Here is a 20,375-nt window from a genome sequence, read left to right as displayed (position 1 = left end):
GTAAGCAGAAGAGCAAGAGAGAATGAGATAAGAGCATGTGGGCGTGTAAGTAGGCGTGAAGGTGGGCGTTCATGTGGGCGTCCACTTGATGATAATAGGTAAATTGTCATAGGTGGGTGGATACCTGGAGGGGGTTGCGTGATCAGCTGGAATTGTACTGGAACTTTGCCTTACTTGTGCTCAACTCGAGCATGACGTGTAACTGACGTGGGGAAGGGTTGCTGTGCAACCGGGGAGTCTGGAAGTGAGGCCTTCAGTGGGGCCTTCAGTGTCAGTGTCAGGACGACCAGCACATCTTGTTTTATCTGATATCCGATGTCTGGAGCAGGGACTGATTTGTGACATAGGTTGCCCATCACCAAGAGCCGATGTGGCATCTATTTCTTCATTTACTTCATTTACTGCAGAGGCCTTACATGGGGGCTATGGGCTTTTTACTGACGTGAGCTTTGCAATCTCACAGAAAGAGACAGAAAGGCTAGGCTTTCTCCTTTGCAGATGGGTTATGTTATGTTTATCCCTCCTTCTCCAGGCAGGAATGCGGCTCTGTAGGAGTAAGCAGATAACCGTGCTCAATACTGTCTCGGCACCTTTGACAGGGCCCCTTTGGCTGAGGCCCAAGTGTGCAAGGCCAAGGATACGCAGCTGCAGCTTTCTGAACGTCTGAGGCCTGAAACCTCTTCTCGGGTCTGGCTGAGCCACAAAACACGGGTTTTCATGTGGTGCAGGAAAACATGATGCAAAACGTGTAGACCTCAATACAGTTTTGTCGTTTCTCTCATGGGAGACTGGATGATGGCAGGCCACGTTTATAGCATAAGCATCATGATAGAAAAGCCATGGAGGGGAAATGCATAGGTTACATGCATGTGCACATAAGCGTTGGGGGGGCACATGGGGACATATAGGCCTCATAAATTTTTATTTTCCTCAGTGGGTGCATCAGTGTGTCTGAGTGGGTTTGTGAGTGGGTGCACGAGTGTCCGTATTGGTATGTGAGTGGGTGCATTAGTGTCCGAGTGGGTCTGTTAGTGAGTATATGAATGTCTGAGAGAGACTGTGAATGGGTACATGAGAGTCCAAGTGGGTCCATGAGTGTCTGAGTGGGACATGTGTCTGTGTGTATATATATATATATATGTGGGTGGGTGGGTGGATGTATATATATATATATATATATATATATATATATATATATATATATATATATATATATATATATATATATATATCTCGATATCATACCCTTTTAGGCTTCACATGCTGCATAAGCTAATAAGTTATACAAAAAAGGGAGCAGTGAACTAGGGGTAGTTTTGGTGGAGGGCATCCCCTATGAAGAGGACCCTAAAGTTGTGCCCTCACCACGAACTGCTAATTACCCCACATATTACATTACTCATGACATCTTCTATGACATTATCACTGCAACAAGCGCAATAAAATTATTGATGAGAAAACTGTGCACAGTGGGACCCGAGCAATAGTTACCTTAGGGCGCAAGTTATTGTTACTTGAGAATACTTCAACTGGTGAATATCAATGTTTTTGCTCATTTAAATCGTTACATTGTCACTGAAATTGTCACCTAACTATAACATTACTTTAACAGTTGTTCTTTTCAGTGAATTTCTAGTTTTTTTTTTTTACATAATGTTTGATCCTTTCCATTCTGGCTGCTTGATCTGAATTCTATCAGACTTTATATATTGATTTTTTGCATTATGCATTGTTTTTTCGATTGAAGTGAAGTTACCATTTTAACTTGCCTTATTTTCTTCCGTGTTCCAGTTCCAGAAAAATCCCTCCAGTCAGAATCTGGTACCCATTCCTGGTGGTCATCTAATGTTCTTTGTAATATCCTCTGTGGCGTTGCAGAGTGATTCTGAGAAGTGGTAGACGATTTCTCTTTCCTGATAAAATAAAAAAAAGACTGTCAGACTAAAATTTCCAATGAGAGTGAAAAACACAGCAATTCTAGAATGTTTCAGATCTCCACACTTCTATACTAATGTAAGAACTGCCTGTTTCCTAAACACCCATGGACACTACCCTGATTAAACCGGTGTTTAACCAACAAATAGCGATACACAGGATTATAAATATTAATCAAGACCACAGGAATTTCCCTATCCTAGGGTACCATCCAGGACAATGCCCTGCGTATTATTTTGGTGTTGTAAAAAAATTATTATGTAGTGCACCTAAAAGCGCTGAAGAGTCAACATGGCAGCATGGTACATTATCTGCCAAACAGTTTGGGGCATATATGTATGAGAGCTTATGTCATGCTTGCTTGCATCACGCAATGTGGTACATGTGTGACACAAACCTCTAAGTCAGATTTATGAAGCCACAGAAAACCACTTTGCGTAGCTTTGTATCGCTTCAAAAATCTGGAGTAAAGTACTCTCTCGCCAGTAGCACAGTGAAAGTTATCCACTGAACAAGTGTCACATTTTCATCAAAAGTGAGAATTATATGCATAATATGCTTTGAAATGTCCCTCATTACACTGTAATGGGTTAACCGAGTGAACATCAGTACATGAGTAGCGTTTTATACCATAAACAAATGGTCCAGTCGGAGTAGATCAATTAAACATAAATAATGCTTTGAACACCAGAAAACTTTCTTTTAGGAAATTAAAAATATATTTTGCAAAAAAGATCCAAACAGATAATTAAGTACAATGAGAGTAATGTACAATATACTGTAGGCTGCTCCAGTAGTGAGAACGTGAAAAAAGTCCTTGTCCTGCGTGACAAGTGAGAGTGCAGTGACTGTAAACATACAATACAAGAAAAAAATCATAGGGCTGCAGCCGACTGCATGCTGCCTGTCAAGAATGATATTGTTTTGAATTCCCATATATACACGGCAGCAGGAAAATTGTCTTAAATGCCCAAATGGGGTATTGTCTTAATACAGGCAAATATTGAGTGTGTCGACATTTAGACCCAAAAAAGTGCAGCTACTTGGAACCATCTAGGTGGGTCTTCATCAGGACGTGGAGGTGGAGCAAACTAGAGTTGAATGAAAACTCCATAATGATGTTTCTTTTGTGTTAGCTAGACGGCAACATGGCTCGTCTGCAGGCTGGAAAACTCAGCAATCGAAGACTATGATTTTTATACACGGGTTCCACAAAAGTATTTCCTGTAGCGGAGAGAAGGCAACTAAATGAAGAAACATCTGTGCGTTAGAAAGCCCGGAATATGTTCACCATTCAGATGGAGATTACACCAATAAATTGTATTTATGCACTATACCTCTTAAGAAAGAGACCAGTCATGTCAACAACAACATTGATTCTGCACCTCAAGCATCAGTCTAGACGAAACTGCTAGGACACATGTCAAGCCACATTCCCTCAAAAATGGAACACAAGCATCCCCAATCAGGTTTATTCCTTGCCATTCATCATCAGTGAGGTATAGCTTGAGTATTTTTGGCACAGTGAGCGAGGGCCCCACATCTGGGCATGTCTGTTGCACCTACAATATCACACTAAGGAAAACACAAAGGTGATGGTAGTAAGGTCACTAGCAACACTAGTCAGTTGTTAACTTGGACAGTCGCTGGTATCACCCAAGTAAAAATTTGGTAGTAAGTGGTTTATATTTTATGGAAAAGGGCATCTTTCTCTTCCAATGGAACTATCATCTTCATCCTATGAAAAAACCACAAGAATGGGCTTTTGCATTTCTCTTAGTTATACATTATTAGGGTTGTTGTTCCACAAGTACGATAGGGGTTGAAGACTGACATTAGACAAGTGAAAAGGATTTGTGTGTGCACTTTTCCAACAGAATCTCATTGGATGTGTCAAAACTAATGTGAACAATAACACTATTCTTCTAGAGATTGAAACTTCAGTGACCATTTGTCATTAACTACAAAATATAAAGAGTTGTGTATATCAGTTTGCTTTTGTTGCACATTGATTATTCACACACATTGCTAAAAGTTGTTGATGCATGTGTATTGTAATTGGATTTCTTGTAAAACAATGGTTGATGTTCTCCATACCTGTACAAACTGAGAAACATTTTGCTTCATTGTATAATCTGCTCAGGCCCCAGGACAAAAAATGCTGACAAAAAAACATCTCACCCCTTGGTAGAAAAACATGGTTATTGATGCACCAAGTAAACATAATGATCAGTCCATGACAGAAGTAGCTTAGTGTGTCACATGCCTGTGTCTCTGTGTATCTGATGAATATGTTGTGCAACTTTATGTTGATTCCTTAATTATGATATATTTAGAAAAGTGAGGGATTCAGCTGTAGAGAATCATTAGATATTAAACAATTATGCTCAGAAGCACAAAATAGCGAGAAAAAGTTACATTATTTGTATTTAGTTTCTGATGTCATTTATATATGTCTTACCTCCACTCCATATCCTTTATGCTGTTTGATTTAGAATGTTAAGTCTCCAGATCTAAAAAACAATAATGTATTATATTAAAAACATACAACCTTACAGTATTATCAATCTAATTACCATGCTATTCATGTGTGGCGAATACGTTAAAGAAAGATGTGTGTTTTCTTTATGCCATGGTTCTGCATTTTATTCTTTTAAATTTCATAAATATATCTCTCATTTAAAGTTTAAAGAGGTAAACAAGGCATTTCGAGAAGTAGAAATAAAATCCACCTCCTGGATCTGTGGGAATCAATATACAAAGAACATCAGTGTTGCAGAAGGAACACACAACAAGAGTGACAGGAATTGGGTTGTTGATTTCAGAGGGGGTTACCCCTACCAATCAAACAAACAATCTTTTTTGACCAAAACATACAGGTACATGCATCAACCTTTTTTGCAAGCGCAAACGGTGCGATTCACCAAAATCGGCTGTAAGCGTTCGCAAAAAGGGCTTCTGCGATGCATCAACCTGTCAGCCTCTCGCAATTTAAGAAATCGCAAATCATTGAGATTTCTTAAATTGCGATTGCATTTAAGGAATTGCAAATTGCGATTCCTTAAATGCAATGCATTATGGAATCGCAAATTGCGATTTTGCTAATAGGGGGCGCAAATTACCATCAATTTGTACTTGATGGTAATTTGCAAAAACTTTGAAAAATGCACTTTAGTGCATTTTTCAAAGTCGTAGGTTACACACACACATGCCTTTGGGGCATGTGTGTGCGCAACATGTGCGCACAGATCAATTTCAGGGGTGCAACAGGGTGTCCTTTAGACACCCTTGCACCCTTGAAATTGCATGCACAATTTGAGAGTACCTATTGTTACTCGCAAATTGCGTATGCAATCTCCCATTCATTCCTATGGGCCTCTAGGCCCATAGGAATGGATGGGAAGGCATTCCTTAATTGCGACTTAAGGAATGTTTGGGAATCGCTAATTTTAAAGCGAATCCCTACATGCATAGGCTTTTGCAATTCCTTAATTGTGATTCCTTAAAGGGCATGTATGTGCGCTACGTGGCACTTTGTGAAATTCCAAAAAGTGCATTTTTAACAGAAATCGCAAATTACCACCAACTAGAAGTTGGTGGTAATTTGCGATTTCTTAAGGATAATTCGCAATGCTTTGGTGCGTGTTACATATCATTTAAGAAATCGCAATTTGCGATTTCTTAAATGCGGACGCAAAATTAAGAAATCGCTAAATTAGCGATTCCTTAAATTTGCGATGAGAATTTGCCTCATACATCCCGTTTTGCGAATTTTTAATCGCAAACGCTGGTTTTTTTAATGAATTCACGAGTTCGTGGCAATGGAATGCCTCTAATAATAGGGGTTGTTCTTCCTATCCTGCCCAGAACAAAACTGTAGGCCACGTCTTCTTTGGGTGTCCAGCGTACTCTGTTCCAAGAATTAAATGGCTTACTCCTATATGTAAACAGCTGGGGACTAGACATCACAGCGTGGCATTACGTATTTTTAGATGCAAGACCCTTGTTTTCTTGTGCAATTGTTAAATATTTAGGCCACTTGTGGGGAATCAGAAGAAAAGAAGAATCTAGACTAGTTATCTTAACAACCAGTTCTGAACAGAATCCCCTATCACCGGCCAGTGAATGGCAAACTTAAGCCCATAAGTGAAGCTGGGATGTTAGAAGGACTAGGGTGCTCTGTTCCAATGTTTTATTTAATCTCTATTTATCTTTTTATGTAAATGTTGGTCGTTATTAATACAAGTCTTCGTATAGTATTTGTAAATTCAATCATCTTTTAATGTATTTGTCTAAACTAATGAATTTGTATACATTACTTCTTTTAATATATGTATTTGTACTTTCTGCTTTTAAGGTCAGTTGACCGAAATAAAGTTATTATCAGACTTGAAACAGTGTAATTTGCAATCAAGTCACAATCCCATAAAAGTTAAGTGCACACATAAGGTAGGTAACACAGTAGGTCACACATTACACACCATTAATGACTTATGTCACATATACATAACCATAGTGGTACACACAAGTACACTATGCCCACTTGTATGCATGACATCCATGACCAATGTAATGGAGTGCAAGGTGACCTTTACACCTTTCAACATTCCAATCCATTGGTCTCCAAAGAACAGGCAACTTGTGTCAGTCAAAACTGACGCTTTGCCTCCATTTTTTAACGCATTGCTGTAGTTGAGTCAGTTTTAAAACCAACTTCAGCAATGCTCCACTTTTGGGCTGGATATCTTGCACCATCCTTCCCACAAATACGTCAGAATTTATGACACATCCTTGGGATTTTGCACCATGGAGCCCCTTATTGTAAATATGGTGCATCCATGGTGTTGTAAGGACTATTCAGACAGGCGCAAGAAGTTTTGACGCAGCGATGCATAATTTCTGACAAATATGCCCCAGGGTGCCGTGTCTGCCAAACTCTAAATGAAGCCCTTTGTCTACTTTTTGGTGGTAATAGCCTACCAACAGGACAAGGGCAAAGTTTTAAGCAAGCAGGGGCCCTTATAAATCAGATAGGTTTTAATAAAGCACCCTCTGAAGGGACTTGTTTTGGTGCCATCACCTCTTTGCCGGAAAAATCTATATTATTGAGCTGCCGTGGTGGCTTTACCGCTCCAGTAGATCTACAGCCTCGACCCAGTAAATGTGGACTTGGGTCCAGATGTACTAACATTAGAAATACTGATTTCTTAATTGTGATTCTCTCTGAATGACAAATAGAAAATCGGTATTCCTAACGTATTAACATATTTTAAGTTTCTTTAGCGATTCCTAGTGGGTCGCAAATAGACTTACCTCATGCAATTTACGACCCATTAGTAATCATATCCATCACGGGGATGGTGGCCTGCGGAGGTCAGCAGACCACCATGTCTGTAATTGCTTTTTAATAAAGCAATTTGTTCTTAAAAATGCATCCCGGGATGCGTTTAAAAACAAAACAATTAACTTTTCAGTTTAACTTCTAAGTGTAGGCAATAGTCCCTAGGACCGCTTCTTGCTGTGAAAAGAGATTTGTTTTCCATTCTCAAATGGGAAGAGGTCCCCTGGGGACTTTTTCCCCATTTATGAATAAGTTACTACCTCCTTCAAAGAGTCAGTAAATTGTGCATGTTTTGCAACAATAATTCGGTCACAAAACATTCATACATCCCACTCAGATTCGATATTTGAAAAGGATGCCCCATCCAAATACCGGATCGCATCAACACAAACTGCAATTCTTTCACGTGTTACTGAATCACAATTTGTGTTTTGTACATATGTAATTGCAATTTTGCGGTCGGAAACGGCCTGATCAGCCATTTCCTACCACAAAAATGCTTCGTACATGGAGCCCTAGGTCTTTTCTTTGGTTCTCAAAACTCACTACCAGGCCAAGACTCGAATTTGTAGCTGAGCAGAGCTTTACAAAGATGGATTCTGTTACTTTGAGGTCCTACTGAACAAGTTCACAGCATGGCAAAAATATCCAAGTAGGACAAATCTGGTTTTCTTGCACCCTCCCTGGGCTGCAAAAGAACCTTCTCTCAATTCTCCAAATGGGGAAAAAATGGCTTTTGACAATTTTCTCCACCTGCCATGAAAATTCTTTCTAGTCACTTCTGCAATCCCCAGATCCTAACAGCAGGCATGTAGGAACCAAGGGGCAGATTTATCAAAATGTCTTGCAATGCAACTCAGCAATACAACTTGCTGCGCTGTGTTGCATGAGGAGAGAGCAGAAATGTGCCACACTAAGTGCTGCCTAGCACCAACTGCGCTACAGGCAGGATTGTATTTGTGCAGAAAGGGCACTTTCCACTTCCTACATGTGCAGCAGAATGCAGCACAGGTAGGGGGCGTGGCCTGCGGAGCATGACAGTGGCTGCCTAGCTGCTGAGCTCCGGCATGCCGCGATGCTATGAGGGACAGTTATCCATATAAACAGTTCCCCAGATTTGGCCCAAGGATCCCCATTTGAGAAGGGGCCCCCATGCCCAACAGGGAGGTGAAATAAATCCCCCTTACTGGTTGGCTGGGCATTTCGGATACGATCCACAGCCGCGACCCTGGCATATATAATGGCACCGTGGGTATACAGGAGAGAGGAGAAGCGAGTCTTTATGTTGGCCTGAAGGAGTAGGGAGCAATGCACCAGACCGGATTGGCCCCATGGTCTGGAGCCGGACTGCTGTCAGTCAGAGAGAAAACTGGCTAACGGTAGCTCTACTGCATATATTCAGAGGAGCCAGGGGCTGCGAAGGGGCCACTGCCTCTCGGACGATAAGATCTGACCACTCCACAGCTCTGCTCCTTCCCCTGGATCAAATCAGGGAGAGCGGACTATACACTTAACCCAGAATGATGGCCCCGGGGAAGAGCTGTGGTTGAGACTCCCCGCCAGGACATACGGAGGTATTGTTCTGAAAGCAGACATTGGAATCTGGGCTGGAGTTGGCCCGGCCAATCGGGAGTCTCGAGCTTGTAGTCTTGGGTGTGGATGGGAGACACTGAGGGCACTGAAGGGCGCATGGCCTCTAAGAAGGCTGCCTCTAACAGTAAAGTACTCCTGCTGCATGGAGGGGAAAAGTGAATACGTCAAGTACTGAGTTCTGACTGGAAGGACCCACAAGACTGCATGAATGAGCAAGTTGATTTCTGTGCATTGTTGGAATCCCGGCGATATAGACATATATTGCTTCTGTTCTGCACCACTTCCCACTGTCTTCCTGGAAAGGACCAGTGGACCAAACTCTGGAGTCTGGATGAATTTCGTGTTAGACTGCAACAGTTATCCAGGTTGCACATACTTTCTCTCCTGCATGGACTGAAGCATAGATCAGCCTTGTGAACGCTGAAGAAATAACTTTATTGTTTTGTTGAAGCAAACCTACTTACATTCTACTTAAGACTCCTAGGGGGCCTTTTAAATCTTGATCGAAGTAGCAGGCTTCCCTACCTTATGAGTAGTCATTAAAACAACTGCAAAGACCCCACTCAAGGGAAACCGTCCTGCTAAAGTCCATGGGCTAATTCTAGGGTGCTCGTGCACCGGGGGCGGTGACGCCAATTGTTTTGCCACAGCCCAGTCGGTGGTGGCCCTGAAATCATATTACTCAGCCCAGTAAAGAGAGGAGAACTGAAGCGTCCAACTGCACATTTAGGAGACATGTCCACTGCAATACACATGGTCCGAAGAGGAAGGCACTTACGGTGGTGCGCACAAAGAACTCACAACAAACCCGTGGGATAGCAGGCAGGGGAGAAAGGGACGATTCACCCATAGCACCACGGGGCATATCTGATACACAACAAAATAATGTTAGAGTGGTTGGTCTCCCGGAGAAGATTGAAGGCCCAGCCATGGAAATATACATGGAAGATTGGTTGGCTAATACAGTGATGGAGAGGAAGATCTCCAAATGGTTTACAGTGGAAAGGACCCACAGAGTCCCTGCCAAGAAATTGAAGCCAGGCGTACCTCCTAGAGTGACAATAGTGTGTCTCCTAAACTATAGGGACAGGGAAGCACTATTACATTAAGCCAGATCCTATGGGCCCTGGCAAGTGGAGGGAACCAACGTGAGTCTGGATCCGGATTTTACAATGGCCGTGCTAAAACAGAGAGCTACCTATTTAGCTAGCAGAGGTAATCTCCGGTCTTTAAACATTCAGGGCCTCATTTATGAAAAGTGTTGCATCGCTGCGTGAAAACAACAATCCAACACTTTTCAGTCTGCCATCCTTGCGACACCATGGATGCGCCGTATTTACTCTACAGCCCATCCATTTCGCAAGGATTTACAGATATGTCAGTATTCCAGACGTGGGTCCTGGGCTCACTGTGCCACTGGAATCAAGCTATCCTGGCTGAAGAGGGGTGAAACCCCAAAAACGGTCCTAGGATGCCTGTTTCCGGTCCAGGGAGGACCTGGCTTGGCAGTTCAGGCTGGACTGTTCCCATGAGGCACATGGTCAAGACTGATTTGTATATATCAGGTATAAACTGGGGTGGCATGGTGAGCAAAATAATGATTAATTTAACCTAGATCTCTTGACTGGGGGTGAATGTTTAGATGTGTGAAGATATGCCTCTTTTGCTGCTGGGAAATGTGACAGTATCTAAAATGATGGCACTCCCTAGATTTATTTATATATAACAAAATACCCCCTATAGGATACCTAAGCAATTTTAATGTAGTAGATACACTTTTGCAGACACTTCTCTGGCAAGGTGGCACTTTGAGAATAGTGCTTGCTAATTTACAGCGCTCCACATGGGAGGGAGGGATAGCTCTACCTTATGTGAAGCGGTATTATGAAGTGACGCAAGTATCTATAATTAACATTTGAGGCTTTGCACTGGCAACTCATCCAACATTTCGAATGAATAGGAAAATGATGGGAGAGAAAGGTTATCTACATGTCCTATATAGGAGGAATTTAGGAAGGAGGCTCCCCCATTCACAAGACTGCCAGTGAAACTGTGGCATGAGTTACATAGAGTAATGGGTTGGAAAGGTAGACCGATTCTGGGGACCCTATGTGGCTTGGAACAAGGCTCTGAGAAATCACTAAACTAAAAGGTTTTAGACAATGGGGCCTCATTGGAATAAGTACATTGGCGGACGTGTTCAAACAGATTATCAAATGCAGCCTTCTCAAATATTGAGATACCTTCAGTTGCGACAGGCCCTGAAAGCGCAAATCGCAGAGATGAAACTTTTGGAGTCCTCCACACCGGAATATAGGTTATTAGATGGACCCCCTAGAAAAGAAAATTATTTTGCTTGCATATCAGACTCTTATGAGAAATACTCAGAAAGGTTTAGACACACTAAGAAATAAAAGCAGACTGATATTGGAGAGATGGAAGAAGACAAAGCCTGTAATAAGCTAATACAACTTAAAATCCTATATACAGTTTATTATACTGGAGTACACTATTGAGAAAATATCTGATCCCTCTTGTTTACAACAATTCAAACAATCAGGGACCTCCCTCCATACTCTAAGGGAGTGGAGATAGAGACAAATGCGCCACTGGCCTTATTAGGTATATGGATTGATTCTGATGCCACTTCGTAATAACAAACTCATTAATTTGGGGTTCCTTCTGGCTAAGAGGGAGTTAGCACGTAAATGTGGAGTGGCTGGGCCTCCAAAGATAGAAGATTGGGAAAGGGAGATGGATCTGAGTTACACACAGGAAAAAGGAATATATAAAGCTAGAGGATGCCCTAAGAAATGTGCTAAAATGTGGAAAGGATGGACTTGGGACACATGTTTAATTGAATTACCTGTGACTGGGGGGGGGGGCATGAGGTGGCATAGGGAAGGGAGAAGAGGGAAGTTTGGGTCGGTTTTGTTATTTCTGTATGCTATATGATTAAAAAAAATCAATAAAATGCTTACCAAAAAATAAAAGGCAGAACACGTAGAAAGAAGAAATAACGAGGAGAAATACAGATATTTCTCCTCGCTACGCCTCTGTTGGGAAAGCGTACCATTTTGATGCAATCCAAGGTTTGCTAACCTTAGTAAATCTGGGATTGTCTCAAAATCCATGGCTAGACGCATGGGAACACCCATGCTCTACCCATAGAATGCCTTCCCAACGTAGAGTAATGCAAGGAAGCGATTTACGATATCTTGCGTTAATCTGGATTTACTAAACCACGCAGAGCGATGCAAGTCAGCTTTGCATGGCTAAGTAAATTCCCAAATAAGGACTTCCATTGCCTTTCGCCACCTTGTGTGATCTAACTACAAGGCAAGCCCTTTCATAATCTGGTCCAAAGTTTCTCTCCAGAGATGGCTCCTGCGAGGGCAAGTCCTTTCTAGTTACTTGGTCTCTCTGAAGTCAGGAGTCCTTCTTAAATTTTGTATCCCTTTAGCAGGCGAATAGGTGCTCAGCCACTTAATCGTTGGGTGTCTGCATGAGTGAGGGTTCTTCAATCTTTTTCTTTCAGTACAGCCTCCTTTATTTATATGTAGTCTTTCTAATTTCAGGAATTGTCTGAGGAAATGGTGGTGAGGTGAAAAATTAGCTGGTGAATGGAGAATTTTCACATCCAATCCGGTCTAATTTCCCACCTTTCGACCACCTTCTTTTGCAGCACTGTTTCTCAACTTTTCTGTAAAAATTCCAAGTAAACCCTAAATTTATAATGGCTAATCCCTTCTTCAATCTGAAGGGGCTCTGTATCCCTCTACGCCACTCCCCCATTTAGATGAGGTTGGAACCTGATAGTCTAGAAGTGCAAGTCAAAGGAGGAAGTGTGAAGACTAACCTTTATTCTGACAACTGTTCCTGTCCTCTCCAAGATAGCTAACCCATTTTAAGAGGCTAGTTGCTGACAACACTCCTCCATTACAGGGTGTAGAGGTGAAAACCTCTGTTCTCTGGAAAGCAGGGTTGTTAACTCTATCAAGGAATGTGTACTGAGCCTCTGAAAGTGACATGGGTGGCAAACCTAGTTCTAACCCAATTTTGACATAGTCAGCACATTGTTTTAAAGTTTTTAATGTTTCTTTCCCACTTAGGTTATTTAAACTCAATTTTTGTCATTGAATTAGATTTTTAGGACTGAAAAGAAAGTAACTTTGAATCACTTGGCTAGCAGGTACAAAACAGGATATAAAACAATGGTCTTAATTACACCTAGGCCTGTTTATAGAAAATCTAGCTTAACCTACGTAGTGAAAGCAGGCTTTGTATATTTATTTGAAGAATGATAAGAATATAATTCGGAAAATATCAAGTTGCACAACTATTGTGTAAAAAATATAATTAATATAAAAATATCAAGGAGCGGAATATAGGAAGTAAGGATATAATTTTGTATGTATAGAATGTCATTTTTCAAACGTTTGTTATATACAATATTTTTTACTTTAATAAAGTTGTGTTAACATTTTCCAATTAATTTAACATACTATAATTGTAATATTTTAATATTAAGTGCTAGTGTTATTAATATAATAGTTTATTTTTTAATATAGTTTCTCATTTTTAAGGTGTAATTTCATATTTTTTACATTTAATTCATAATTTATAATTTACCAGTGGGTTGTTGGGTTTGTAGGGGAACAGGGTGGGACGATATTTAAATTATAAATTGTTTTTTATTTTAAATACATTTTTATGCCAATTATACATCTAAGTGGTAACTCATTATAAAGATTATTTAAGTGATTCACTTGAATTTTGTAAGTGTATTTTGGGATTTTTTTAACTTCTAACATAAATGTATTGTTTTACAAATTAGTTTTCATGATAATTAAAGATTTATTTGGAATATTTATGTAAATTATTTAATTGATTTGTTATGTAACATGTATTGTATTTTAATTAAATATTAATTTATTTTTAAGAGTATTCACTAATAAACTATAAAATACATTTTACATTTGTTATTATTATCATTTTTTTTTATTTAATTACTATTTTAATGTTATTATTTAAAATGTATTTTACATTTTTAGGGGGTTAGTGTTTTTCGTTTGGTAGCAGGAAGGTGTTAGAAGATGGTTCTGACACTATGGGCCGCCCGGATTTTTCGCTTTTTGAGCACCTAATTGTTGAGCTTTTACTGTGGGGGAGCCTCATAATTTGGGACTCACCCACAGTGAACTCAGAATGAAAGAGACTGCATGGGGATTTTACTGGTGTCCCCCTGGCTTGACCAGGCCACTGCACAGCAGCTGGAGTAAGGGACACCGGGCTGGTTACATGCAGACACATGTGCACATGCATGTGCACACGTGTAGGGGCTGCGCAGGGGAGATTTCTAGCGTGCGCAGCCCAGGAGCAGCTACGAAGTGAATGGTGTTTCAGGACTAATGCAGAATTGGGTGGTGTCATGAAATAGGCTTTATACAGTGGGAAGAAACATGCCAGGGAAAGTCAGTGTGCTTTACAGAGTGTATTCCATTAGTCTTTTATGGGGATAGGGAGCACATGGGCTAGTTTTACTTTCCTAAGGCCTACAAATTCCAGACACGCACTAAAGTCCACTGTAACGGGTGTGAGAAGAAGTATTCTGCAGAGTCCAAAGTCATATTTGTACTGCTTTTGGGTCATCCAGAACGGTCATATTTCTCTGAGTCTGCTATAACCAGGGCCTGGCTGGGGCCTGCCCGGAGCAGGCTGGATTGATAACCCTTCTTCCCCGAGCTAAGGCCTCCTCTCCAAGGAGGAGCAGATGGATGGAGCTACAGGCTCATCCATCAGCAGCTATCACTGGGTGCCAGGCACCAGGCTGCACTAGAGAAAAGGCAGCTCGGGGGGGAAGGGGCTTTTTCAGAGACCATGTGGCAGGAGACCCTGGACGACGCCATCTTGAACCAACCCAGAGGCCTGGGCAGGAAGGAAGGAGCAGGGGCAGAGAAGTGATGTGGCGCTTTCTGATAGGGCAAACAGAGACTTTCTGCCAGCCCCCTCCCCAACTTCTTAAAATAACTTGCACAGGAAGAGAAGCTCTCTCTGGGATGTGGTCTGCAGAGGCAGAAGGTGCTCGAGCCTGGCGCAATGGGCAGTTGGAAGGAGCAACCCCCTGACTGTCCAGGATCCTGAACAGAGCCAGGAGAAGAGATCAGGACCAGTGCGCAGAAGCAGGGGCCTCTGAGCAGGGAGAAGAGAGGTCCAGGAGGAGAGCCAGGCGGAAGGCTGGTGCAGGGAGCTAGTGAAGACCGCTCCCTACTAAATCCCCCCTCTCCAAGACCCAGAGGGTGAAAGAGTGCTCCCAGTGGCTGGGGAGCGCCACCAGGAGCAAGACGAGGCCAAGATCATCAAAATCCGACTCCTGGGGGCCGAGATATGCCCCCCAGAAGGTAGGCAACCTTTGACCTCTGGAGGGACTGACGACGAAGCACGTGGGGCTCCGCCGCCGGTCCATGATGTGCCCCCGGTGTGGGTCAGGTCCCGGGGGTTGCCCCCAAGAGAAGTAAAGTCGGGGTGCGCCGTCACGCACCCCATGAAGGTTCCCCTGGCCCCCGCTGAACATTGTGAAAATGTGCCGAGGAAGCGGGGGAGTGCCGTCGTGCCCCCCGCGAAGATGAAGCCAGGGGAGCGCCATCGCGCCCCCTGCGAAAATGTGCCCAAGGGGCCCTGGACCCCATCCCCGGGCCCCAAAGCAAAGCCGTCGCGCTCCCTGTTAAGATTTACCCCTACGGGGTGCCAGGAGACCCCCCTGGCCCCCGGTGAAGAAGGGACAAGATGGGGAGCGCCGTTGTGCTCCCTGTGAAGAGGAGGAGGAGGTGGGGAGTGCTATCACGCTTCCCGTGAAGTGGTCTCTAGAGGCCCGGGACCGCATCCCCGGGCTTCGAAGCCAAGCAAAGTAAGGGAGAGCCGTCGCACTCCCCATGAAGATGAAGAGGGGCCTGAGACCTCATACCTGGCCCCCGGAGTGAAGGCTGGCGTGGGGGGGGGCGGGCGGGGAGCCGGCAGGGGGCAGCCAGTGGTGGGCTACCTGGGCTGCCCTCCAACAGGTGGGCATGCGGGGGTCCCGAGTGGGACCGAGACCGCCAAAAAGAACAATAGAGGTGCAGGGGGCCCGGGTGGGACCAGGCCCTGAAAAACAAAAGGAGCGGCCGGGGGTGGGCTCCCTGAGCCTAACCACTCACCTGGGGGTCCGGGTGGGACCGGACCCTCCAACAGAGACCAGCAGCAGGTGGAGGCCCACATTGTGTATCTCCCCGGAGCAGCGGGAGAGCCGCTGCTCTGATATGCAACAAGTCCCATAATGCCTTGCAGGCCAGGACCGGCCTGCAAGGGCAAACTGATTTTTCTCTGTTTGTGGTGGTCCCAGGAGAACGGGGTCTCCACCAAGTGAGTGCAAAGGTGTTGGGGGAGCTGCTGTAGAAGCGCAGTCTCCCCCAGCACGAAGAGAAGTCCCTCCCTGACTTGAGAAGATTTAGAACTTTTGTTCTACAGCTGGGGGTGTATGGAGAAGTGCCTCAGAGAGTGAAGGGCTGAGTTGGGGAGAAGGGCATCCCCTGGAGGTGAAGAGGTGTAATTGCACCAGAAATACATTTACTTTTTACATTTCTTCTAGAGGGACTGAAGTGCACGCGTGTAATGTGAAGTACCTGTGTAAGGGGATGTCATAAGCAAAGTGGGGTTATGCTGCCAGACATTCCTGTGAGGGTGTCTGGCTGTATATGCATAATCCTGTGATTTCATCTGTGATGCCTTTAGGGGCTGTAATTGCAATGCATTCTAATGAGCAACAAATGTGATGAGTACTGTCATTCTAAAGTGATGTTTAAACATGTATTCTTGCTGCTGCGCTTAGGTGAAGAACCCAGACTGCTTGCCCTCAAGATGTAGAGGTATATACTTCATGGTCAGTAGGAAATGCTCCGTCAGGGTTGTCTGTCACCAAGGCAGGGTTACCTAGTTTAAATGCTTGTTGAGATAATGGAGTGGGTCGCCACTGGGATGGTGCTAGTGCGCAGGGCCCTCGCTCCAAGTTATGTTCTCCTAACGGCATTGGGGGCAAGATGATGTGCCTACATGGGAGTGGTGGTACTAGACCCCACCCCCCCTGCGGGAGGAGTGGAGATGTTATGCAATGTCACAAAGTAATTCCAACAACTTATGTATATTTTTTAATTGGTGCATAGTATTGAGTAGTGTGTGTGTCTAATAAATGTACTCTTACTTTTATAAAGCAAAATACAGACAGCACAATCAATTATTGAGTGTTATTTCTGTGCACCTGCAAATGGTGATTACTAGCCCACACCACCTCCCTTGAGTAAGCCTCAGACTGCTCTGCAACCCTACCCTGAGAGTCAGGCGCTACAATTGGGTGTTTGGTTCCCAGTGAAGGACAAATGTAGTCATGTTATTTGTGCAAGCCCCACAGATACTGCTTCGTTTTCCAACAGAAGGAAAGAGGTTTTTTTTAATGTATGTATTATTGTTTTCTATATCTCAGTTTTTCAATTGTATTTATTACAAAAGCATATTTTATTGAATATGTTTTACAAATGTTATATTGTTATGTATTTCATTGTTTTTAGCATTGATTATGAACTGGAATAGTATACCTAACCCTTCCAAAGTTAAATACTTTCCTACTGTTGTTTAGTTTGAAGTGGGGCTAGTAAATCTAACCCCTCCAAAGTCCACCACTTTCCCTACTGTTGCTTATGTGGGAGCAGGCATAGAAATCTAACCCATCCAAAGTCCAACACTTTCCGTGACTTTGCTTAGTTGGAGTGGAAATAGTAAATCTAACCCCTTCAAAATCCAACACTTTCCTTATTTTTATGTGTGAATAGGTTTAGTAAATCTTCACCCTCCAAAGTCCAACACTTTCCCTGCTGTTGCTTAAATTATAGAGGAAATAGTAAATCTACCCCCTCCAAAGTCTATCACTTTCCTTAATGTTGCTTAGCTTGGAGTGGGAAAAGTAATTGTAACTCCTCAAAATCTAACAATTTCCCAACTGCTGCTCAGATTACAGAAGGAATAGGAACTGTAACCTGTCAAAAGTCAAATGCATTCCCTACTGTTGTTTTTGTTGGAGTGGGAACAGTAAGTACAACCCCTCCAAAGTCCAAAACGTGCCCTATTTTTGATTACAGTAGAGTTGGAATAGTATATCTAACCCCTCTAAAATCCAACACTTTCCCTGCTATTGCTCACATTGAGGAGGTAATAGTAATAGTAATTCTAACTGTTCCAAAACCAACACATTTTCAACTTTTTATTACATTGGAGTTAGTATTATCAGTCTGACTCCTTTGAAGTCCAATACTTTTCCTATTGTTGTTTATTTTTAATTGTTGTTATTTTTTCTTTGCTTTCTTTAATGTGTACAATACTTATGAAACAAATGATTTTCCGTTGAATGTTATTTTTTAAATCTATTGCTTTAATTGTGATATTTGTTTTTTTCAATATATGATTTTATAATTATTGTTAATATTTATGTTTAAAATGTTTAGATATTGTTTTTATATTTTGTGTCAATATATGTATATTTATACACACACATATATTTATGTGTATAGATAGATATAATGTATTAATTTTAATATTTAAATTAAATTTCATGTATGTTTTGGTTAGTTACATGTTTGTTCATTTTTACTTTTAGGTTATTGTATTATGTTTATTAATACTGAATTTTTATATTTTATTACTTAATAAGAAAGATATATATATTAATGTACATTACTTAGTAATATCATTTATGTATTGTTAATTAGAATATTATTTTGTAGTTTAATAAATTACTTGCAATGGTATATTGATGAATATTTCCATAACCTTACCTTTTTCTGATGATATTCTGTACCACTACATTTTCAACACAATATTTTGATTCTTTACATTCAAAGTATGTAAAATCAACATGTTTATAGACTATTTGTTTGGCACAATAATCTGGTCTGTCACAGTTGTTGGCCTCAATATTCTGTCATACAACCATTTATTTACTGCGTTGGCACAACATCCGAATATGTGGCATGCTACTTTTTTATATATGAACCAACCAGCCCAGTGGACTTACAAGGCCCAATTTAAGGTTCACTTATTAATATATAAAACAGAATGTTTACATGCAAAAGGCATTTTTCCTTTCCATCTATCACTGCAGTGATTTAAAACTTCAGCCCAGCCACAGCATAGTGATGCTTATGCAACCATGTATTTTGTTATATATGAAGGTGGCCAAAAGTACACACTGCAGTCCAAATATAACATTTAACTTCTACACCATTGGTGCATTTTCCTCACCATGTACTGTGGACTTACAGGACAGTTAACTAAGCCATTTATATAAATCTGATGCACAATGCATATTTCAGGGCAATGCACAATTAATGTTTCAGGGCAAAGTATAGGCATTTCATGACTTATTATCAGTGGTAGCAATACATGATGTCCTCAAGTCAGCAAACCCGGACGGAAAAAAAGGGGGTCACAACGAAAATATTGTCCTTTCGTACATAGGTTACAAGGGAAAAGTTCTATTTGTACTTCACGAAACAGAAAGTAGAAAAAGGTAATTCTTGAACCAATATCTATTTTCTGGGTTGCATCCCACTCCACCTTGTGTAGCTTATTACTTGCCTATATATAAGGAAACCAACCATGTACAAATCAATGTTGGCCCTACGTAAAAGAGAAGTCCAGCTTAAACATCTAGAAAATGGTGCCTCTACATGAAAACACAAGACACAATAGATGTGTTTCAGCTGTTTTTAGATTCATCAAAGATGTGCACCCTGAGTCACTAACCATCTAAATCTCATAAGTACTTTTGGACATAATGCTTCTATTTCAATAAAATCCCAAATGGTGGAAATTACTGGGCCAACACATTTTAACCACATTTAAGCTGTCCATTAGCTTTGCATTCTATCCTTCTAAGGATACCTGTGTCAATACAGAATGGAGCCAACCATATGTAAACCAGCCCAAACGATCAATCCTACCTAAAGCTCTTTGTCATCTTAACTCTGCATGTGATCAGAAGCAATCCAAGATGAAGATCTTACTTATTGGGCTTGATTGGAAAAATGAAGCGTAAGTTACAAGTGACCATGAATGCAACACTCAAGACAGGGCAGGAGTTCCAACTTAGGGAACGAAAACAAAAACATGATTGATATTAATGTTTCAGCCAATATTTTGCAGCCACTGTCAGTTTTTCTTGGTCACCATTGTATGCCACAATTTTGTAGTTCTGCAAAATGCAACTAATCATATTAAAATATGTCTTAGCAAATAGGAGCATACCAGACAAGATCACAAGTCCAGAACTCCTCTGGGGAGGTGCTGCTTGAGTGCCTTACCACAACGAGATCTAGACCCACTTCCAGGCACTTTCTCACTTTGGTAGACTCACTGGGACAATGAAACAGTGATAAAATGCCTCTACGAGGAAAACTCAGGACATATGAGGCATTTGTCCAAA

The 20,375-nt window shown here is 41.8% G+C and overlaps 1 protein-coding gene across 11 annotated transcripts in view; it reads right to left on the bottom strand.

Moving 5' to 3' along the window:
• LOC146798903 (uncharacterized) overlaps window positions 1-20,375 on the bottom strand; it is a 161,383-nt gene that overhangs the window by 99,744 nt on the left and 41,264 nt on the right. For 10 of the 11 annotated variants that reach the window (XM_085626253.1, XM_085626249.1, XM_085626258.1 and 7 more), the window contains 2 exons: window positions 4,397-4,448; window positions 1,770-1,913 (listed from right to left, as the gene is read on the bottom strand). In XM_085626253.1, the coding sequence (XP_085482379.1) occupies window positions 1,770-1,913; window positions 4,397-4,407 (155 nt within the window). In that variant the 5' untranslated portion in view covers window positions 4,408-4,448. Of the gene's footprint in view, window positions 1-1,769; window positions 1,914-4,396; window positions 4,449-11,112; window positions 11,183-20,375 lie in introns of those variants that run through there. The other variant, XM_085626256.1, reaches the window with a different exon arrangement.

This window comes from Triturus cristatus, chromosome 9 (genome assembly GCF_964204655.1).
Source record: "Triturus cristatus chromosome 9, aTriCri1.1, whole genome shotgun sequence".
NCBI lineage: Eukaryota > Metazoa > Chordata > Amphibia > Caudata > Salamandridae > Triturus > Triturus cristatus.
Note: the sequence above shows the minus strand (reverse complement) of the source record. Positions and strands in the feature narration are given on the sequence as shown.